Here is a 24,025-nt window from a genome sequence, read left to right on the forward strand (position 1 = left end):
AGGGTGCAGAGAGGGTCAGCTACAACCCAAGGACATGACAGAAAACTGGGTCCAATAAAGGACGCGGGCACCCACAGCATCTTTCTCCCGGCCCCCAGTGAGTCCACTCCTCCACAGCAGGCTCCTGGGCATTGCCTACAGAATCACAGGCACCTCAAAATTCACCCCAAACCCTGCATGCTATATGAAGAGACTTTCATGGCCAGGCAATAAGAAAAGCCAAGGACAGAGAAATGTCTGAAGTCTCCCCCCTGCCCTGGGCGAGGTGTTTAACACAGAGTTTTGAGAGGGAGACTGCAGCAAGAACCACTTTCCCTTTAGAGAACCATGCACCTATCAAGTATTTAAAAGAACATTGTTTGGGTTAACTGTCATCTTTTAAAACCTGATGGCAGGAGAAGGACATTGTGATGTCTTTTAATACAGGGGAGAAGCAGCCCGAGAAGCGGGAGGTCTGGATTCAATTCCTTCTGCAGCCTGAAACCATTCCAGCTGCCACCACCCAGCTCACCCTGGAGAGCTCTCGGGCCACACTAGCAGCTGGGTTTTTGAGTGATGTTAAACTGGTATTAAGCAAAATGTAGAAATACCAGGTGTCCCCAGTCCCAGTTTGGTGCCTGTATTCATTTCTACCTCCGTTTCCCCAGGTATCACCACCTTTAGCCAACTGATCCCATGTGATTCTGGTTGTCTCTTTGCAACAGTGAAGGCAAAAGTAGCCAAGGGACAAAGTAACTTGGGAAAGGAGCACATTGCTGCTATCAATAATCAAAAGAGAAAATCCTACAGAAATAGCCTTTCTTTTTCTGCTCTTGTTTCTCTCCACATATGCCTTGCTTTTGGGCAAGGGGTCAGCCAGAGGGTGGGCCAAGGGGCTGAATTAGAGAAATGGCAGCATGCTGGGTAGACCATTAATAGCAAGGCACTTTTTTAGCCTGATAGGCTGCAGCTGTTCCCACCCCTCTAGCCCACACTAAGCAGACTAGCTAGATGTTTCTGCAAAAAATGAACAAGGCTGACATTTGAAGTGTTATTGCTAGCCTTCAAAATTAATGCCCTTTTGAGATAAATGAGGGTGGTTTGCAACCTTTAAATTACTGGCATGGACTGAAGCGGCCCAGAAAGCTGAGATTCTGCAAAATCAGGATGGCCTGTGAAGGCCATATAAGGATAGAAAGACCAGGAGCTGCGTTCCCCTCTCTAAGTTCTGAGGTTACAATCCAGCAGCCTTGTTAAAGTTAAAGTCGCATAACAGCAGTATGATGAAGTACATAGGACTGATTTTTAAAAATGCAACATTCTTCATTCTCTGATGCTGCTTCAAGCACAGTTTCTTCTCCTTTTAAACTTAATCCAACTTTTACTGATCTCCACTCAAAACCATTATCATGAGAAGGTCAGGAGTAACAAAGTAGCAGAAGTATTTCAGTTTTAGCTGAGAACTGATGGAACAGACATAAACAATGCAAATAGAAATTGAAAACCAAAAGCTAATTATCAGAGTTGCAATTATCTGCTCATCAAAGACTTGAATTACCACTAACATGGCCCCTTAGGTTCACTTGGAAGAGTTCTCTCAAACACACCGGTGTTCCCCCACCAAGCTTGGAAAGAAAAGCTAAACCAAAAACCATCTTTGTGCTTCTCTGCATGATATAGCTGTTAAATTTAAGAAGTAAGATAAAGATCCAGAGTAATGCTAGCGCATGCAAGCTGGCAGGTGTAGAGCACATGCAGTTGCCTAAATTTAGGTGTGTGAAGCTCACAAATTGGACATTTGGCTCATTATGTTGAGAAGTGGAATACCAGAGTCTCAAGGCTACCAACAGAACAAAAGTAGCCCTACAGAGAACAGAAACCCTGCAGTGAGAATGCAATTACTTCTATATTTCTTCTCCTTCAAAATGGCAAGACTGCCTCAGTCTCTTCTCATTAAGTGAGAAAGTTATTACTCGGAATTCATTCCTCCTTGTAATTACTAATTGGGAAGTGAATAGCAACACCATATAAAAAAAGGATAATATTCTTAACAACAGTAAAAGGCATAAAGTAGCCTCAACACTTTCTATATATTAGTTATGTCATTAGTCTTATTAGCACTGCTCAAAATGAACAAGTTAACAAGGAAACATTAAACTGCACTTCATGACTGTAAAGCCAAAGGACTAAATATTGACATACCAATTTCTGCTTTAAGTCTCATTAATTTCTTCAAACAAAATAGCAACAAAACTAATGTGGGGAGGTTTGGGTTTGGTGCTTTTCTTTTTGCTTTAGAAGAAATGCAATGCTTCTTCATGTCCCAAACTGTATCAGTCCTCCAGAGCTGGAATCTTACCTTATTGAAACAGAAGGATCTCTTTCATTTCAAGTCAGTGATTTCACCTGGAAGACTTTTTTTCTGTGATGTGAACAATTCTCCACTGGATTCAGATGTATTTCATGCTGACAGCATTATTGTATGCATTTGAACATGGCAAATTGACTGTACACACACACACACAGAGACATATATAGGAGGTTACCTGATGGTATTTTTCCTGAATCTTCCTTCAGACAACTGGCCAACAGAATTACTTTCCAACGCGACTGCAAATAGTAAATGAATAAATGCAGTCTGCATATGCTTAGCTGTGCATTTTATTCAGAAGAAAGGGACTATAAATAATAACCATATTCCTAATAGACTGTTGGTCACATTCAGGTTTTATGAAGAGGATGTAATTTCTGTCTTATATGACCCCTGGTTATGATAGTAAGGAAAACTGGAACAAAATCCACACTAAATGAAGTGTCTAAAATAGGTTAACTGTAGTAATCACCACCAAGAACATGCCCACCTCTCTTGATTGACTTTTGAAGGAGGTTAAATGCCTTGGTTAAATGACTCATTTAGATTAGACATATGACTTTAGTTGCCTAAATTTAGGTGTGTGAAGCTCACAGAATGGACCCTTGGATCATTATGTCCAAAAGAAACCCAGCAATTGCTCAACAGACAAAACCAGTAATCTGAAGAAGTACATAGTAAATGCCTAGGACTTGAAAATGGTTATGGACCTAGGAATAGCAAGAATTTAAAGCACATTACCAATTCTACATACTCCACCTGTAGATAATCTTACTGTGAAATGAGAATGTCTTTTCTTCATTAACTCTTCTTCTGGAAGAGACTGTGCCCACAGGCCCTTACAGTCAATACACCCATGCCAAGGGTCAGAGTACTGTTTGTTCCTGGAAACAAAAGGTTAGTGACAGCTTAGGCTCACCTAGAAACTCAGGTGAGGGAAACGTCTTTCCTGAACTACTGAAGTTTGGGCAGCTCGTGATCCTCATTTCATTGCTGTGAAGGTCCAGCTGAATGCTTTACAGCTCCTCACTTTCAGGTCAGCCAGGGTGAAGTTCCAGCTCTTCTGCAGCCTGGAACAAACCCCGTAAACCCAGATTTCATCTCCATGTCTCGGGAGTTTATAAGCATGGAACAGCATTAAGTGCTGCAATAGTTGGGGGCAGGGGAGAGAAAAAAAGCCTCGCTGGTTTTATATCTTAGATAAGCAACTGTATTTACTAAAATAATCTCATTCCCAAGCAAATAGATTTGATTCTATAGAAATGTGCATCTTATCAGTGACAAACATGTGAACAAGCTCTTTGAATGGTGCCTCTTACTGATTTTTCAATAACAATCAAATGTTTCATTGTTTCAATTAAAGCTTGGTCTTTCATTTAGAGACTTACTGTCCAACTGTAAAATGACTGATTGACTATAATTATGAAGCAAGATGAATTATTTCTGTCTACTCTTTAGCCTGAAGAAAATTAGTGTAGGGTTTTGTTGTTTAAGGGGGTCGATGCATTTCATTATGTGCTCACAGAGAACAGCTCGGTGATATTCCAGCAATCAGTTATATGGTCTATTTTTATTAGCAGCACAAGACAGCAAATACTGCACAGCTCATCAGGCTGTGTAAATGAAATACAATAATGAAGTTCTCAAGCAAGCAGAATCCAGCATGCCCGCGTTATTCCCTTTTTGTACTGAGCGCATGAAGTATTGCAGGAACTGCTGTCTGTATAAACACATCTCTGTTTTATCATACATAATTCAGGATTTCCAGTTCCCTGATGGAGTAGATTATCTAACTCCATACACTGAGGTACAGTCCACAAACCCTGCACCAGTATTGTACCGCTGCAGTACCCTACGACACTGCATTAGTGATACAAGTCGGACTCTTGGAACAACATACATGCTCTCAGTCAGCTTTATCCTAATACTTTTAAATGTCTACAGTGGCCTCCCTGCCAAGACCTGGATATGCCCTACATGCAGTAATTTAGAGTTCACAGAACAACACCGTGGATAAACAAGCGTTTTCAAGCATCATCCACGGGTGCACAGGGGTTCATACAACTAGACTGCTCCACAGCTCTAGCACTCGCTGCTCTTGAAATCGATGGGCAGGCTGTGGGCACCTCTTTGGGAACAGGTCTCAAAAGATAGGGATTTCTGTACTAGTCTTCTGTGTCCTGTAAATTATCTCAAACCTGGCATTGCAGAGCCCAGGCAGAGTCTGTTCCTGTGCAATCGCCATCCTTGCAATGGGATTGCAGGCTGTGTAAATCAGTGTGGAATTGAGTCCGGAGACTTGAGCTGCCACGAACATCTTAAAAGAAGATTACACCCATGTAATAATGCACAATCCTTTGCCAATCCCTAAAGAAGGGCAGGGGGAGGAAATCAGATTTCTCAGCCAGCTCAATCCTGGTTGTCCTGGAGGCCAACCCTAACTCAGGGATCCAGAATCTGAGCAGCTCTGAGCCTGGCACGCTCAAACCTACTGGGACACAGGTCCATCCTTGGTCGGTGGTCCTGCCACGGACACACAGCCCTGAGTCAAGTGGCTGAATGTAAGGAGATCAATCTCCAGAGCCAGAAGATGGTTTCTGCATGTTCACAGGCAATTGCTTTTTCAGAGAAACAGAAATGCTCTCTCTGCAGCCTCTGGTTTGGCTCTGTGGAGCCAGGCCCATCCTCTGGCTGCAACATCTAGCACAAGGAAAAGGGGTGGTGTAGACATGTGTGCTCAGCCCACCTCTGCACCCTTCTCCTGGGGGTAAAGATCTGGGCAGTATTTCCCAGCATGGGCTCAGTGGCAAGAGGGGGCTGTGTCCTTCAGCCTCTGGGAGAGGAGGAGGCAGATAACTTCACATCTACACCTCCAACCACATCTCAGGCATGGTTCTCATGCCCAGCCCCTGGGCAAGGGAGACAGGGATTGGCCTGGCTGGAGGTGCCAACCTGCATAACCTCACCCATGGTGTAAGGGGACTTGACCACCATTCTCTGTCCTCACCAGCTGTGTAAACACTGTGCTCTGCAAGACCAGGCAAGACTCACACCTAATCTCTAGCTCATGCCCCATGTCCCCTGGGAACGCAGCCCACTGTCTTGTAAATCAGCCTGTCCCCAGCCTAACAGATGGACTGGAACAGCCAGGAGGCAAGATGTGAGCATCAAAGGCTGAGACGAAAATCAGAGTTGGGTGGGATTACCGAGATATGACTGCTCTTTTGAGGCAGGGCTTCTTATTCAAGGGATGTAATTTGACCATCCAGCTTGGAGTTAAATTGGCTTCAGACAGTAACCTCCAGTACTAAGATTGCTTTAGGTGATCTGAACTGGAAAGAGATTGTGCTGAGAAGGCAAGAGGAAGAGACATAGTAATATTATAGAGATCAACACATGAAAAGGGAAAGGAGAACAGGAACCCTGTTACCCTGATCCTGTAGCAGGGGAGAGCATGGTACCTAATGAAACTGAAACATGAACTGCAAAGGACAGACATACACTTAATGCTGAAATGCAGAGGTGTGGAAGAGAGTGACTGCATGCTAAGGCAACACATTTATAAGAATTAAATATAAACACAAGCAAGAATGTCAGCATGAGTAAGGTAATTGTGCCATTTCCCTCCAAGGGCCAGGTCCCCATAGCAGTAAAGCTCAAATCCAGCCAAATTACTGGGTAGCCAGCTTGAACTTTCCCAGCAGCAGATGATCCCACCGTTCAATCCTGTTTGTCCTGAAGGGTCAGGTTCTGGCGGTGTCAGGAACAGCTGTCCAGGATAGGATCTCTGGGCACTTTCACCGCACAAATCATACAGCAGCCACCTTTGTAAAATCCTTGTGAATAGCTTGCCACTTTGCCTAATCACTCTTGGACATACCTGATGCCAGCAGAGCCCCCTGTGCCTCCAGAAAGTCCCCTGCCTGCCTTTCACCTCCTCAGGGCTGACCTCCTGGCAGCCCAAAGTCTGCAGCTGTGGCCACGGGATTTGGCTTTTGGCTTTGACCCATGAACGACAGCCACATTCTTTGCCCATCACAAGGCAGCAGTTTCCACCACTCTTTGCTTTTTCCATGTTTGGTTTTTTTTTTAGCAAGCTCTTCTCAGACAAAGGCTGAGTTTCAGGGCAGCCAGGGGAAAGGAAAGGGGTTTTGCAACCTGAGTCACATCTGACTCCTTTTGCAGGTGACTCTCAAGTTTAGAGCCTAGGACCTAGAGTATGGCTACTGGGTCTGTGAACCGCTCAGCTCCTGGCACACACGGCCTCATCTCTGCCTGCAGAGCTGGCAGCCAGCTCATCCTCCGCAGCCCTGAAGGGCTGAGCCAGGTGCCAGCTCTGCAGGCAGGGAAGGAGACTGTCCCCATCGCTGCTGGAGGCACCCAGGAGCAAGGGCACGCCTGGGTGATCTCTCCCCTGTGGTGACTTGCCCCATGCTTCCAACTCCAGCTGTTCCTGCCCTTCTGGACCACCTTCTTCCCCTTCTCACAGCCCCGGCTTCATGGGGAGAGCTGTGCACTATGGCTCGCCAGACTGGAGTCCATCCTGCTGACAACATTGAATGGGACCATTTGACAGCGCCAGCCCTCACGCGTGCCGTGCACAGCATTTCAAGGGAGCAGCACTTTGGACAGCCTCCCACCCTGTGTTGTTTCCCCCATGAGCCGAGGGACTGCCCCACGCAGGAGTGCCGGCAGTCCTGCCCTCGAGAACAAGCTGCACCCGAAGGGGAGCACCATGCGGGCAAGGGCGGAGGAAGCGAGACCTGCTGTGCTGGCGGACACGGCTCTCCCCTCAGTGCCACCATGCCCCTGGCTCCGCTCAGCCCAGCTGTGCCTGGCCTCCACAGAAACGGGGGAGGAAACCGGGATCCCCGAAGGACAAATGTCCCCTCCCTGTGCGGCTTGCCGGTGGCAGCAGCGTGGGGTTTTAACTTTCGCCGCCGGATCAAGGGCTTTCTGTCACCATATCGCCGCCCCACACCCTTACCCCCTGAGGGCACCCGGCCACTATATGCTCTAAGCGGGCGGCAAGACGGAGGCGGCGGCCCCTTCCCTCCCGCCCTCGCCCGGGCCCGCCGGGCCTGCTAGGCCTCCCGCCGCGGGGCAGCCGAGGGAGTCGGGCGGCGGGGCCTGCGGGCGGTGGGCGTCGGCCGCGCTCCTCCCCCGGCTGCCGGCAGGGGGGAGGCGGAGCGGGCGCCACCGGGGACGAGGCGAGCGAGGAGCGGAGGCGGGCACGGAGGCAGGAAGGGAGGAGAGAGCAGCGGGAGGGCGGGGAGAAGTTTATTCCCGGAGACACCTCTCCAGGGCGCGGCGGGGGTGTCGCCCCGCGACGGCCGCTGCTCGGGCTGCGGGGCTGGGACATGCGCCTCCGCGCTGCCGCCCGGGGTTAGTCACGGCGGGGCGCCGGCCCCGAGTCCCCACCCAGGCGAGCGCGGCGACAGGAGTAACTAGTGCCTCTGGCGTACGGACCGAGCGCGGTCGCCTGCCTCCCGCCCACCGCCCGCGCCCTCTCCCTCCTTCTCTTCCCCTTTCCCGGGTGCGTGAGGAGAGATAACAATGGTGGGGCGCAGCCGCCGGGCCCCCACCCTCGCCTAGTGGAAGCGGGTGCCCCGCGGCCAGCGGCGGCTCCTCCGCCGCCCCGCCCTGCAGCGGCCCCGGGCCGCGGATCGCGTTGCTGCCGGCGGCGGTGCCTGGAGGCGATGGTGCCCGCGCCGGGGTTAGTCTGATCGCAGCCTCCTCGCCTCGCAGCCTCCGGTGCCGGCGGCGCTCCCGCGGGGTCAGCTGCCCGCCGCCGCGCTCGCCCGGGCTTGTGGCCATCTGATACAACTTGGGAGCCACTCCAGAAAAATAATAATAATTAATAATAATAATTTAAAACAAAGAGAAGAAGGGGAGAAGCGGAAGAAGCAAGTGGATAATGTCAACCCCGAGCAGATTCAAAAAGGACAAAGAAATTATAGCGGAGTATGAAAGTCAAGTGAAAGGTAAGCGCGGGGCGCGGGAGGCGCCTCCCCGGCCTCAGGGGCGCCGGGCGGCGGCGGCGGCAGCGAGAACCCCCGCGGCGGGCCGGCCGCCCGCCCTGCCGGCCCCTTCCCCCGGGCTGCGGGCCGAGGCCGCCACTGCCGTCCGGGCGGTCGGTCCTTGTTGCCCGAACTTCGGGGCGGCGGCGGAGGGGAGTGGGCGGCGGGCGCTGCCCCCCCACACTCCGAGCGGCGCCGGTTTGTGTGAGGGGCTGGTGGGGGCAGGAGCTGAGCGGCAGCTGCGGCGGTTGTCCGCTGCCCGGCCCCGGCGGAGCACCTTCCCTTCCTCCACCGACTTTGGTAACACGGGGGGGCGGTGGGTGTGTAAAAACCAAAAAAAAAAAAGGCTTGGCAGTCAAACTGAAGCGAGAGACAATAGTAAGCCATACCCCTTTCTTAAGGCACATGGCTGGTGTCCCCCACCCTCCCCTCAGGGTTGTAGGTTCTGTGTTGGGCTGTGGAACATGGCTAATAAAGAATTATCCTTGACTATTGAATGAGCCCTTTCAGCCATCCCAGGAAGTATTTCAGCCTCGCATCACCCGGCTTGTATTGCATCCAACTATTGTGCCAAGGACAGCGCCGGCAGACCCTGGCTTGAGCCACCAGCACTTCCAGACCCTCAGATTTCCTCTCCTCGCATAGCATTTTCCCCTCTGCCAGTGTCTCGGGTGGAACAGAGGATGCGAAAGTATGACATGGGCGGTGGGTCTTTTGGTGCACATCCTTTTCTTCTGGGTGCTGTCGGGGAATATATTGCATAATACACAAATTGCAATAAATCCAAGCTTCAAGGATGGATACAAACCTGAAATACAGCATTTAAAAAGCTATGCGACACCTGAACTCTGTTTATTAAAATGATGTGTGTGTGCTCTTTATGTACCTGGGGTTGGACCTTCCTTGATGCTGCCTGCAGTCTACGATGTGCAGAGACGGAGCGTGTCCCCATGCAGGTCCATGGGCTTTTGGAGCCCTCCTGCCCCACGTAGGCAAGGGCTGGGGACCTTCAGACTGAGGTGTCTGAAATGGAGTGGGAGGAACCACTCCTCAGCTGTTCAAAGGTTGACTTTCTGTAATTGTGCAGTATTTTTTCCTCTTACTTGATCCTGGAGATCAAATTTTCAAGACAATTCTTGGGGGTTCATTGTCCTTTTTTCTCTTAAAAGGAAAGAGGTAGTTGTTCAGTTTTCTTCTTCCTAAGCTTAACTTCATGTGAAAAATCTGTCACCAATGAAAATCTTTTTGTGTCCAGGAAGGGATTTAGGCTTAAAATAAGAGACCTGCCAGATAGGTAGTCAGTGGGGGGTCTTCTCTGAGCTGGCAGGTAGGCCATGCTTCAAGTGTTTGTTTGAAATGGGCAGGGCTGAGACAGCTCTCACATAGCTGGTGGATTCACTGCCATTGACCCCTTGGAGGATTGGTGCTTCTGCCTCTCTGTGGAGATGGTAGAGATTTGTCTTGATCGCTGAGCAGGAAAAATGTTCAAGATCTTAAGGTCTTTGCAGACCATGCAGGCTGTTCTTTGCCTCCTCCTAACATGATTGTTACGGGCTCAGCCTTTATTAACTACAGCCAGTTGCTATATAAGCTGTTCTTTTATTTTGAATAGTGAAGAAAAAATACCATGCCCTTCAGCTACATGTATCAGATCATTTCATAAACAACAAAGATTAAGGTAGCAAGCATCTCTGATAAACTGGCTCCTTGGTGTCATGGTCTGGTCCCCCCATCATAATTGCAGTGGGAGGTGGCATTTGTAAACATAGCTTAGCAGGAATTTTTACTTGCTTTTTCTCCTTTGTGGTGGTCTGTGGTATGTCTGGTCCTGACTGCCTTGCTTCAATTGTTGATTAGCAGCTGTTTGAAAAAGTATGCTGGGCTAGAAATTGTAGCCAGAGCTTCTTTTTCTTTAACCAGCATCACTACAATTGTATTTCAGGTGGCAAGAACTGTCTGTACTAAGACATAATTCTGCTCAATGCTAGCTCAGTGATAACAAAGTAATGATAGCATTGTGTGATACCTTGACAATCTTTTTGATATTGGGGGGTTAAGGGCTAAGGAATCAGTCCTAATTAGACAGCAAGGTAACTTTAAGTAAATATAACTGCAGGAAATGCAGGTCCCTATATACTACCTGAAATTTAATGCATTAGGGTAGGAGAAAGGGTGTGGCCAAAACACTTCTGCTGCTTATGATTTTTGGTGTTTGCAATGGCTAACTGATTTCTCACTGCTGATGTGTTTAGTTGCCTGAAGGGTCTGGATAATTTGGCAGCAAACTGGCCATTTCAGGTCCTCCAGACAGGCACGTGCAAAGGAGTGTAACACCACATATATCCTTTACCTTGTTATGAGATTGCATTGAGCCCAGCATGCTGAACACCAGTGTTAGAGATTCAGAAACCATACCACTTACGTGTGCATTTGTAAATCCTGTCGTAAGATGTCTGAATATTGATACTGAAGAAAGAGGGGCCTCTAATGTACATGGCCTGTAGGGTATGTATATGGTGCCATATTTGGAAATGAGGATTTAACAGTGCCATTCTTCACATAGCTTTTCTGCTCTTAACTGCTCAAATAGGAAACAGTAACAGATGTTAATTGTTCTGCCTGGTTCCTGGGTGGTGTAATTTGACATCTTCTCCTTGGACTTTTACCAGTATCAGTAGATGGTCTGTTGCTTTAGTGGAGGTCATACAGGAACAGTAGAAAGCCTGCAAATGTTACCTGTTTGTCAAGCTGAAGCAGGCAAGGTACTTCTGATTTGTTGGGCAGAGCATCTTACTGCACTTTTTTTTTTCCCCCAACATCCCTGTTCTTCAGGCTACCTTCTGTCAAGAACTATCTGAATTGTAGCAGTAAGGGAATTGTGTTTGCTTTCCAGCACATCATATAGAAAGCAGAAGGATATTTCTTAAGGATGTCTTATTATTGAAGTTAGATCTGTCTAGATGAATGCCTATACCCATTGTTTGGGGGATGTAAGGCTATTATGATGACATAGGTACCTTAATTTGTAGACATAAAGGTGTGTGGGGAGTATTGCTTGGTTCTGTAACTCTTACTCATTGGAAGTGAGCTATCTTGATACACTTCAGTTCCAGTATGACCTTGTTACTTGATAATTTTGCTGAAGCACCTACTTCTCAGCAATGTTTCACTTTCTAATTCAAAAGCTTTAGGAAAGACATCAAGAGCTTGTTTATTCAAGAACAATTTGACAGTTCTGAAGAACAATTTATATTATTGTTAAAATGTTTTGGGCAGCGTGCCATGTAGGCTTCCTGCGACTGTATTGGATTACTGAGTAAAATCACTTCTTAAAATATCCCTGATCATCCAGACTATCAATTGTACGTGGGTTTTGTTGTTTGTTTTTTTTTTTTTCAAAAGAATGTGATAATTTTATAGGCCCTCTGAAGTCACTGAAGGTAGGTTTCTTACCAACCTTGCAGCTGGGCTGGGGAATATGATTAGAGCTAAAAAGTGGAGGGAATCCAATTTAAAAGGAGCTGAGTATTATCTTTCTGATACATGACCCTACTTAGATTTATACAAAGCATTCCTCAACTCAAAGCTCAGTTGACTATAGTAGCCTATTATTATCCTACCTTTTGTATTCTGAGGACCACCTGCTCCTTGGTACTGCTGATAATGTAAAGTGATGTCTGTTGATACAGTCACTGAGCAATCACAGTAACGAAGAAATACTAGAGCATCCTCTGATGTCCACATGGGTATCTCAGGTATGGTGAAGTATGAGCTATAGTGAGATCTGGAATACCTGGCTCACTTGAGAAATTTATCCTTCTGGAGAAGAAATGTGTGGTAGTAGCAGAGAATCAGGGATGCTGCTTAGTAGCTTTCAGGTGATTCAAGTGTTAAACTGGCATGTTTACCTTCTTAAGACTCGTAACTGGCCTTCCCTGCACGGGACAAATGTGCTTCGAATAGGTAAGAATTGTGCTGACCGATCATCTAAGTTTGTCTATTCAGTGACATCCTTCCTGTGGTTTGAACTGTTGAGGATCTTTGGAGTTTGTCTCTTGGCCTTCCTATGCATCTGCATCAACTAAAAAGGACTGAGGGAAGAGCTATTTAGATGCTTCCTTTTTCCACCTTCATTTTCCAGTTGGAAGTGACTGGGTGGAAATATGTCTCTTTTAAAATATAAGCCCAAAAGTGACTTTGTGAAGAGAGACACTTCCCTAAGATCAATATTTGCATGTACTTTTTCAGAATAAAATACTCCTGTTTTCCACCAGAAACAATTTGTTGGCACTCTGTATTACATTGCCTAATTAATTCTTATGGAAAATAAAAATTCTAATTTGTGAAACTGAAATTCAACTTATTCCAGATTAAACCAATCGAGAATTACAACAACAACAGAAGCCTCTCTAAGGAAAGGCTGAGTTCTGGAATACAAATTGGGTTGGTGTTTTAGTAAAGTTATCAGATAACTATTTTGAAAAAATCTTCACAATGCAAGATTTGTTGCCTTGCATGATTCCAGAATTCCTAAGTTTTATTTTGAAAAATTCTGGTGAAGCAGTGCCAGTTTCCAAAGTTCAAGTTTATCAAGTGTGCTTCAGTAGAAATTTTTCTTCTCAAAGAACTTGACCACAATGAATGTTGTCCTATACAGAAGACAGTTCTCCATTTTTTCGATTTGAGTTACATGTTGTTTAAGAGGCTAATGAAGGATAGTTCCTTACGTGTTCTCCCCACTGCTTTCTTACTGCTCACTGATCGTTCCCTTCAGAGTGCAAACTTCAGTTGTCCAGGTATATGCTAATGAGTTTGTAGTTGGCTGTGCAGCTGGAAGGACTATTTGCAGGTTTAGATAGTTCAGTCATAAACTGAACAACTTTTTTTTTTTCTTTTTTTTTTTTTTTCCTGGTTTGACCACACACTGCAGCTGGTGCCTCCCAGCACTGCAGCAAAACTACATGTATTATCTTACTTGAATTTAAAGGTGAGTAAAGTCCTAATTGCTATAGCACACATGAAATGGTAAGCAATAAATGGACTGTCTGACCAGTGTTTCTTTCTGTCAATACAGCAATCATAATGCATACTTAATGTGGATGTTTTGTGTGTACCTGCACTTTTTTTGTTAGTCTTTAAGAAAGCTTAATTTGCCTCTGACTCTGAAGCAGTTTAGATCATTTTACGATCGCTTCTTTGGGGCTTTTTTTTCCTTTCCAAATGTACTTTCTGTGCAGTTTTGCTGTTGCAGAGCAAGGCTCTAAATCATGCTAAGGTTCATTTAATTTCCTGCCATTATCTTTTATTGGTCACTTTTTTATGAACTCAAGTCCTAGTTGCTAATAAAATTAAACATATAGCCTTTGAAATGGCTGTGGTAAGACAGAATGGGATCTGAATTCCATCTCATTTTCTGCCTCAAACTTCACTGGGGTTAGGTTTTGCCTATTGTGAAAACTGGTCTCCTTGTCAGTCAGAGGTGATGGATGGTAGCACTGGAAAAAAGTGGGTCAGGCTGTTGAGACTGGATAAGAAATACCCTGCTGACCATTACACAGCCTGTTAGAAATCACTGACCATGGCTTGACAGTGCAGCACGTCTGATGATCTCTGTTTTGGACAGGGCTGGATGCGGAGGAGAGCACAAATGGAGCCAGGCAGGTGTCAATGGTGCTTCTTCTCCCCTTTACCTTTTTTTTTCGAGCCCCTGCTACATTTAGCTATCACACTATCCCACATCTAACCTTTCTGGTCTCCCTAGTGGAAATTAGTGCTACCTTAACTTGTATTAATCCCTGTTAGAGTCTAATCTACTCTTACTGCTCAGCTTTCACGGAGCAAAATAGGCTTTGGAGTGTGGAGGTTTTTTTTTGTGTGCAAGTGATTAGTCTAAATGTGTACCAGGGCTCCTTGCACCCTGTGTGCTGCCTTCTCTGCTTCCTGCACGTTTTACTTTCATGGCAGTGTTTCCTCTGTGACTAGCTTTTCCCACCTTGCCAGTTACTGACCTGACTTTCCTGGGACCCACCCCCTCCCCGTGCTCTCAGCTATCTGAGCTGATCGGATCAAGTGCTGGCCATCTCTGAGGCAAGGCTGGCTGACCTTGCTCTGTGCTGGTCAGTCCAGGAGCTGTGAGTCATGAATAGCCGTTCTGCCTGAAGTTACTTTTCTTTTCCTTCCCCACTTCTTGTCTCTCAGGCACCGTGCCAAATACCCTGAGGTTCAAGAGATTGTGGGGGTATGTACGTATATACGTATGTATGTGTGCGTACTGAGGAAGAGCTGAAAACTTGAGGTAGTGGTTGAAGGTGCAACAGCTGGCATTGCTGCCTGTGTACCACTAACAGGGATGAGGCTGGTGGGCTGTGCAGTAGCAAATACTTGGGATGAAGCACAGAGGGCCATTGCTGAGAGGATGGGACCATCTCCTGGGTAAGAGACAGAGCTGTCTGCACAGGAAGACTGCTTGCCGCGTGTGTGTTACGTTACCAAGACTATATCTGGCACCAAACCCAAAGGAGTTGATTATCACTGCTCTTTTTCCTTTGTTTCCAAGACTTAAACAACTGCAGGCTTTTGGGGCAGTCTGTGTGATGGCTTGGTCCTGTGGGAGTGCTCTGGGACAAGCAATTCACTTTGATCTGTTGTAATGGGAGCGGTAATCCTGAGGCACCACTTCCTCAGGAATCTACTGTTTGCTGTGGCTTGTGAAAGTTATCTTTTGGTAGACACAGAAGTGTGTCACAAGTCAGTTATAGCCACCCAGCAGGCTAAAGGTGATGTATTATGTTTTACCTATGCCCTGCCCACTAATCCGTCTTGTCTAGGCAAAACACTGGTTTTCTCAAACCATTTTCTGTTAGCTACAGCTTAGTAACTGAACAAGGAAAATATCTTCAATAGCCTCTTCCCTCTTCTCTGTTCACATCACTATTTCTCAGGCATACACCTGTATGAATTTCAAGGTGCAGTATTCAGTCTTGCCTCATACAACCCACTGGAAACCTGGATTTTCCCTCAAGGTGACCGTTTGATAAATCCTGAGACTGAGAAGCAATCTTTTTATGGAAAAATGAAGAATCTTTTGGAAATAACCCCAGGCCAATCTAATGTTCTGTTTCCAAGAACTGGCTTGTTCTTGGAAAGAACAAGCATGGCCACAACTTCGTATTACTCTCTGCTAGTCGGTGAGTGCAAACATTAGAATGAACAGTTTGTCTTCTCCAGAAGGAGAAAACGCTTGTTTTAGTTCATGGTTGGCACAATAAAATAGTCCCGGCTCTAGATGCATGTTAATGAGATAGGTGTTACAGGTAGAAGGAGAAGTTGCTCTTCATAATCTTTCACTTGAAATATTTGGGCAAGAAAAGGGCCCAGCCTCCTGTGTCAAAAATCTCTAGGAAACAAACACCAGCAAACCCACTAAATGCTCTCAGAAAATGCTGTGGAGAAAGTGTATGCTTTATGATTTTAATTTGTAATAATCATATCTGTGAAATGAGTTAAGGATGACCTGTGTCATTGACTTCTGACTCTGTCCATTGCAGGACAGCACAGTCAATCTGTTTTTAATGAAGTCCCTCCAAAGGTGTGTGGGTACTTGATCTGCATTTACCTTGATCATAGCATCTGGGGGGTTGCTTTTAATTACGGAGTGGTGAGAAGGGAAGAAAGCTTCTCTTTATCTATCATTTTCTAGAAGAAGTTTCAGTAGAACTTTCTTAGAAGTTTGATCATGGATTCATTGGTTAGAATATCCCTATTAACTTTGTTATGTTATTTATTATTGACCAATAAAACCTGTTTGAGTTTCAGTTGCAACCTCCTGAGACTTCCCATTACAGATGTAGAAGTGCTGACAAGCAGGCAAGAGAGCTGTGTTAGCATATTAACCAAAACATTCTTAAAATATACTAGACATAAAATTATTTTTTTATTGTGAAATAAAAGTTGCAAAAAATATAATTAGAACACTTATGGTGTAGTATTTCTTGTTAACTATATTAGGAGTAAAAAGCAAATGCAGCTGGCTTACCGGATGATGACTTCCAGGAAGTAATGCTTGTAACCCTTTACATAATTAGCTGTTGTGGGAAATGTGGACTACTGCAGATTCATGTAAAGGGACTGTCCAGACTCCTTAACTGACTCGGTGCTTACTCATCTGATTTACTCTGCGTGTAGGATCTGCTAGCAGTTTGTTGGTGCTGTCTTGTGTGGGGAGTCTTCAAGATGCTGCTTTGACTTGTTTCTTCCAAGGTATCAGAAGTGGAGTGTTGCACACTTTTGGCTTTGCTCTGTCTGTGTGTTAAACTAAATAAGGAGATGTGCTGATCTCCTTTCATTTTCCAGTGTACATTCTTTCATATGGTAAAAACCACCAGTCTCTACTGTTCTAGCCGATTCCAGAGTATCTGCTTCCTGAAAATCAGAGGAATCTGCTCATGTTTACAAAGTCCAGAGTACAGCAGAAGTCTAATAAGATTCAGTGATAGCTCTTGTATGGCTCTGTTCTTTCAACAACCTGTCTTCTTTCAAGCCTTGCTGTTCTCTGCTTTCCCCCTCTGACTCTTTTAAGAGAAGAGAGGATAAACAATCTAAAGCGTTAGGTCAGAGGCAAGATAAAATAAGCGTTCATTCAGTACCAAGATGAGCAGGCATCTGAACGGAAACTTTCTAACTCAATAATTAAGTTACTGTTTAGTAATAGAGACATTGCAAGGATTACAAGTCACTTAATTAATTTTTTTATATATATTATAGAACAAGAAGATCTGTAATTCTGCTTTTTCTGCTGGAAAAACCCCCAACTTTAGCCTTTCATCATTAACTTTTTTCTTTCTTTTTTTTTTTTTTTTTTAAGATGCCAATTGTCCAGTAAATAATCTTTTAGGAAGGATTAGAAGAGAGGATTGCCTGTGGTAACAGCAGGCTGGACATGATGATCCATACAGTCCCTTTCCTTAAAGTTTTATATCGCGGGTAGTTCAGGGTACTGTGTCAGACAGCTGTCTTGTGCCTCTAGTCATTGCTCTCCTTGCTTGCTAGATACGCTGCAATACTCTGTACCAAAACACACTGCAACTAAGTTGATAGGCATAAAATTACTCTTAATCCTTTGACAGTATTTATGTAGGCATTCAAAAGGCATACTAAAAAGAAAAAATGTTCTCACCCTTATTATAAGATACTTAACACACCAAGGTTGTTATAAGTGTTTAGATGGCACAGCATGCTCTCCCTCTTGCAAATCACTAATTTGATGATTAGTAGAAATGAAAGTATATAAACTCTTGTTCATAGGTGCCTTGTGCATGTGGCAAATTGGTGTCTGCATTCTTGGCATAAATAGTATTAGCTCCATGAAGAACCAGCCGTGTAATGGAAAGCTAGCTTGTTTGGTTTGTGTTGCAAATGCATAACTAGTATGTTTAAGAATTTAAGTTTAAGAATTTGACAGCTATGCTGTCTTTGCTGGCCAACAAACTACTTGAAGTTTAAGACCCAATGTTAATAGTGTTGTGTGCATTGGGTGCCTTTAAGGCTGCCTTCGTGTCTTTGTGCCTTCCTAATTTCCAAGTGACAGTGCATAAAATTGGTGAGATTCTTATGACAGAAAATAGAACAAAAGCGTTAATCTCCTCAGATACCCTTGCACTGAAGTCACAACCAAGTGCAGAGTGGGAGAAGGTCCCCTGTGCAGAAGAGATGAGGGAGCACAGTGCAGGTAGCAGGTCCCCACTTACTAGTGGCTCCCCACCTCCTGGGGTGCCACAGAGGAGCCTGGCAGCAGCGAGTGCTGTTGAGCACGCCCGGCATCGCTTCTTCCCCAGCAGCCTGTTATGAGCAGTCTGTGTGCATCTGCAGCTGAGCTCATCGGATTATCATCGACTGTATTGTAATCTTTTAATTGCCAGCCACTTTTGATGCCATGGTGTAGTTGTGGGTCAAATCCTGTGCTTTTTAAGTAGTACTCCCACTGCTGTCTTCAACTTTACCTGTGGGTTGGTGGAATACACTACCCCTCATGAATTTTATTGTATGGTCTTACTGAGAAACAAGCAGCCAGGAGCATCTCAAACCATCCTTTTCCTTGTACGTGACTGAAGTTGCTGACCTTCACTGGAGTCTAGACAGACAGTTCTCTATCAACAAACTTGTTTAAGCCACAACCTATAAATAGGGAATATGGCATAAAATGTTACTTTTCAGGTTTCTGTTGGGCCTGAGAGGTTATGGGGTGTGAGAGTTGGGGATTTTATTGGGTTTCCTCCAACGCTCCTTTGAGACTTCTTCCTGCTTCAGGTGGTTTCTGCCAAGGTTTTAATGCATTATCATGATAATCATTCTGAATAAAGGCACCTTAGGGAGGCACAATATCTGTCTTGTGGAGATGACTCTGGTACTTTAAGTAAGGAAAAATAGGAAAATGTTAATGGCAAAACTGTGAACAAGAAAAATAGCTTATATGTGAGCAGGACTGCAGCGCTGCTTCTACCTGCTAACGTAGCAGAACAAGAGGAAGTGAATACTGAATTATCATAGAATGGTTTGGGTTGGAAGGGACCTTGAAGATCATCTAGTCCAACCCCCCTGCCATGGGCAAAAGGACACTCTGGGCAACCTGTTCCAGTGTTTCACCACCCTCACAGTGAAAAATGTCTTCCTCCTTCAGCTTAAAGGCATTACCCCTTGTCCCGTCACTACTTGCCTTTGTAAACAGTCCCTCTCCCTTTCTTGTAGGCCCCTTCAGGTACTGGAAGGCTGCTATAAGGTCTCCATAGAGCCTTTTCTTCTCAAGGCTGAACAACCCCAACTCACAGCCTGTCTGCACAGGAGAGGTGCTCCAGCCCTCTGATCATCTTCGTGGCCCTCCTGTGGACTTACTCCAACAGCTCCGTGTCCTTGTTATGTTGGGCGCCCCAGAGCTGGGCACAGTACTCTGGGTGGGGTCTCATGAGAGCGGAGTAGAGCCCGAGAATCACCTCCCTTAACCTGCTGGTCACACTGCTTTTGATGCCGCTCTCAGGGCTGCTCTCAATCCATTCTCCGCCCAGTCTGTAGTTGTGCTTGGGATTGCCCCGACCCACGTGCAGGACCTTGCACTTGGCCTTGTTGAACTTCATGCAGTTTGCATGGGCCCACCTCTCCAGCCTGTCAGGGTCCCTCTGGATGGCATCCCTCCCCTCCAGTGTGTCGACCACACCTCGCAGCTTGGTGTCATCAGTAAACTTGCAGTGAGGTGTGCAGTACTGAGGGACTGCTGAAAGAGAAAGGGTAACTGATCACCAAAGACCAAGTAGCTAATGTGCATAGAATTTGTGTCGCAGTTTTTACCTGTCTTTCAGAACATCTCTGGGAAACTTTCCTGGACAATCCCTGATAACTGGTTTGATAATGCGGAGCAAGAAGACCCTCTTTTTCATATCAGAAGGGCAAAATCAATGAAAATAAGAGCCAAAGTGTAATTCCTCTAATGTGTACCACCCTGACTAGCAAAGTAGTGGGTTACTGGTGAGAGGGGATGGGTTGGCAGAGGGACTGTTCAAGGAGATATACCAAGCGCATGCCTTGCTGGTGGTCCGCCAGCCAGTTCAGTGTAGCTCCGTGTCATTCCATGGTGGTTGCAGGACGGCCTCTCTGTGATGGGGGAGGTCTCTGTTCAGGCCTGAGAGAACAGACTTTCAGGCTACAATAGCAGTTTTCATGCTCTTCGATATGGGCTCGAAAAATAGGGTAAAAAATATTCCATAGGATTAAATCCATAAAAGTACTCTAGCTCCTGTGCTTGCCTTTCAGATGCGATGTTTAGTTCCCCTTTAGCTGCTGTCTCACTTCAGAGGTGTCTGTGGGTATGTTTATGCAACTGCATATACCAGCCTACATGTTTATTCTGCAGACTGTTTGCAGGAGTTATAATCTGAAACACAGCGTCTCACTAACATAGTTCCCTTATTTATAGACTAGAAACTGCCTTGCCTCCAGCTGGCAAAGGCAGGAGATAAGTACTGGCCCCATCCATGCTGCTGTCATGTGAGTTGCCACCAGAGAAGACCTAAAAATGTTAGCTGCTTTTGCTGAACCATGTGGAAATGTGTATGAAATTGCAGCATTAGGAATCTGATCAGTGCATCCATCCTAGCGATAAGAGCATTTGCGTGAGGAGTCTGGTTTCACACCTTGCTACCTTTATCTTACTCAAAATTTGAGTCTTGAATCCAGCTCTCCCACCTAGCAAGTAATTGCTCTGAGAACTAGGGAACAGAGTATTCTGGGACCAGTCTCCCTGTTTGCTTGTTCATTGAAGCTCTCCTGCTTTTTCCCAGACTTAATGAATATTTAATTATTTACAGGGTGATTATGAATCCATTGCCTGGTAGTTAGAGCAGTCACCTGAGATATGGGTCTTGCTATGTGTTCCAGCAAGTGTGTGTTACTGCTTTATTTCTTTTTGAAGAAATGGAAAAGAGGGAGGGCGGTACGATTGAGATATTTGTGTGACCATTCTAAATTAAGAATACTTACTTTATTAATCTGGAGGGAGAAGTGTTCAAAGGGTGCCTTATTTATTCGTTGCATGTGGTCATACAGTATACAGAAAAAACCCCAACCCTTTCCTTTGTATTGATTTTTAATCTTAATGCCTTGCTAGCATTTAAAGCAATTTTTGGCAAATTGTCTCTAGTTTTGTGGACAACCTACAAAAAAAATGTTTGTTCAGTGTTATTTGAAAGGTTCAAGAATGAATGTTTGTTTTCATGAACCTTTGCTCTGATGCCTCTTCCTGCAGCACTCCCTTTGTACAGTACATTCAGTCTTCTGTCTCGTGGTGATTCTCCTCCCCAGTTGTCTGAGTTGCAGATTCACAAACAGCTTTCATTGCAGCCACCAGAAACTTACTCTGCAAATATTCCTGACTTATTTCGTATCCATGAAGAGTAGAGGTTTTTATTTGAAGGTGGAATAATTACCTCAACTGATGTTTAAGGAGGAAAGAAGGGGAGTGGGTCTGCAAATATTACTGAGGCAAGCCTGCAGTTGTTAGTCAAATAACAGTGAATGTTTTGGGGTTTAGTGACTAGAGGTGAATGATTACAGTGCATTGATATAGCTGTAAGAAGAAGGAAACCTGAAGAACTCTATCAGTCATGGCAGTTGATCAGGTTATTTCCTTTGCAGAACTGTTTTGGAGGGCAGCAGACAGTACTTCAAAAAGCCAAGGTACTTGTAGATATTGGGCTTTACTTGGGTGTATTAACATGCCTCTTTACTTGTACTGCTTCAGCTGCATGTGGTGAAGTCAGGTTGTTTGAACAGCTGTATGCAAAATACTGTAGCTCAGAATTGGGCAAGAAGATGGAAATTATGGAAATGTCCAAATTCTTTTCAACTTACTTTAAAAAAGGGATTCAGGAAGACCCTTCAGGTATGTTTCTGAACTTGTGCACTGGCATATTTTGTGTTGGAAAGAACAATTTGTTCTTAGTTCTGTCCTGCACTTCACTCAGTTACCTGGTAATTTATCTAGCTATTCATTTGATTACTTTTTTTTTAATTGTAATTGACTGTTGTATTAACTGAATAGCTAATGCATCCTGAATCGGTAGTAGTTCACACTGGATAAGAGGATGCTTATAAGCTTATTAAAGATACTGTAAATAAGGAGATAGAATATATGTGAAGACTTAATAGAAACTTCAGTTCCCTAAGTATTTATATATAATCTGTTGTTTTCTCAGTTGTAACATCTGACTTGCAGAGCACATGCTGTTTACATTATGTGGCTTTTTTTTTCCTTAGCATTGCGTGTGTTATGATATTTGAAAGTAAATTTAATTCCAAATACTTTTTTTTTGTTTAGATAACATCTCTGCGATTACTTTTTCTCAGTTCATAAGATATCAGTAGTATGTGAGATCATGGAATTAGCTATGCTAACTACCTCTAGTTGAGGAACCTCTGCCTTGCTTGTGGGTCTATTTGCAAGATGCTCTGAAAGAGAGATTTTTAATTTACAACTTGCACATTGTATAGTGCAGTCAGGATTCAGACCTGTTATTAGGATCATATGGGTTGTTATTCCTATTACAGTGTGTTTATAACCTTGGAATTACCCCTTGGAGTCTCAAGAGTCTGGTTTTGGGAAGACAGCTCTTCTGTTGTTCTTGTGCAAGTAGAGCTGACTTGGTGAAAAAAACGCTTTCAGTCTCTCCTTCTCTACGTCTGGGACAAGACTCTGCTCTAACTTGGACAAGAGCTCTTAATTTAAAGTGAAGAGAGACCTTAATTTCAGGTGATTGAATGCTCTGACAAGAATCTCCAGAAGTGACTGAAGGTAGCCTTATCAAATCAAAAGCCAACTACTGAGTTCCTTGTAATTTGATGCAGACTTCAGGAAGCCAAATGAGTATTGATGAAACTGATGTTTCCCTTTGCAAATTTTATTTTTCCTGTATGGCTAAGATTTTTACCAGGGCCCCACATGGATGGGGTAGAGTCGGAGCTGGTAGGTGCTGCTGAAACTCCTCAGTTGAGTATTGACATATCAGTTGTCTCTAATGAGCCTTGGTTACAGGAAAAGCTTGAGACCCGCTGCTGTAAAATTTCAGTTAAAGCATTAGGCTTTGTAATGTATTCAGTGCTCTGAATAGTTGCTAACAAATGCAGGGCTGGAGGGATGAATAAGTGGTATTGCTTTTACAAGCAGTATAGTAGCTGCCGTGTGTGTCCTGTTATGTACAGCCTTGTTTACTTTACGCACATGAATTTGTTGACCTCACCAGAGCTCTTAACCTTCCTAGGGCTACTAATCTCCATAAATGTCTGCAGGATTGGGCTTAATTTTGGCATGGAAATATGCAAAATGAATGAATCAAACTGTGAGTCATCGTTTTTTACAGTAAAACATTCTGACCTAGTCCCACAATCCACGTGCCTGGCTGATGCTTGCCTGAGAGCTTGTAGGATCTGACCCATGCTTTGGGAATCCTGGCATCTTAAGTATAGCAGAGACTGAACTGAAACAAAGGAAATGTAATGCAGAATATACTGAAGCAAAGCAAGAACTGTCACCTGATTCAGATGAGATAAAATTCATGTATGTTGCAGAAAGGATTATGTATACATTACAGAATGTTTCAGTAGTACTCAAGATGCCTTGTGAAAACTGTAGTGGACATGTTTTCAATTTACTGAATGTTGTTTTTCTTTTTTGCATATAGATTAACTAAAGTATGGTACAATAAAATAAACTCACTTTTAAAATTTATTGGAAGCACTGAATTGTGGAGCTAATGCAGATAAATGATGTGAATGTCACTTTCATGTCTGCACTATAAAATGCAAAAGCACAATATAGTAACCATAAGGGTCTTTTCGATATTTTAATCTTTTAAACCTTTGAAATGTTGGTATGCTTGAAATGGCTTCTAAATCCATTGGTTAGTCTGTGCTGTCTCGTATTGTGTTCAAAATCACAGCAGATAAAGGAAGAGTGATCAGAAAGCTTAATGCAGTCAGAGCGTCACGACCTGTTATGTAAAGCAACATTTGGCAGGGCCTTCCCAGCTGCTGTAAATGAATGTTAACAGCATTTTATCGGCTGCTTTCACTGTCTTTATTACATAATCTGAATATTTATGACCCTATTAATATG

General features: G+C 44.6%; 1 protein-coding gene across 2 annotated transcripts in view; it reads left to right on the plus strand.

Moving 5' to 3' along the window:
- Positions 1-7,646: 7,646 nt before the first annotated feature.
- The window catches only part of SRGAP1 (SLIT-ROBO Rho GTPase activating protein 1), a 154,545-nt gene continuing 138,166 nt past the window's right edge, over positions 7,647-24,025 (plus strand). For both annotated transcript variants that reach the window (XM_075745623.1, XM_075745632.1), the window contains exon 1: positions 7,647-8,334. In XM_075745623.1, coding sequence (XP_075601738.1) covers positions 8,268-8,334 — 67 coding nt within the window. In that variant the 5' untranslated portion in view covers positions 7,647-8,267. The remainder of the gene's footprint in view (positions 8,335-24,025) is intronic.

The sequence above is a fragment of the Balearica regulorum genome, chromosome 1 (assembly GCF_011004875.1).
Source record: "Balearica regulorum gibbericeps isolate bBalReg1 chromosome 1, bBalReg1.pri, whole genome shotgun sequence".
NCBI lineage: Eukaryota > Metazoa > Chordata > Aves > Gruiformes > Gruidae > Balearica > Balearica regulorum.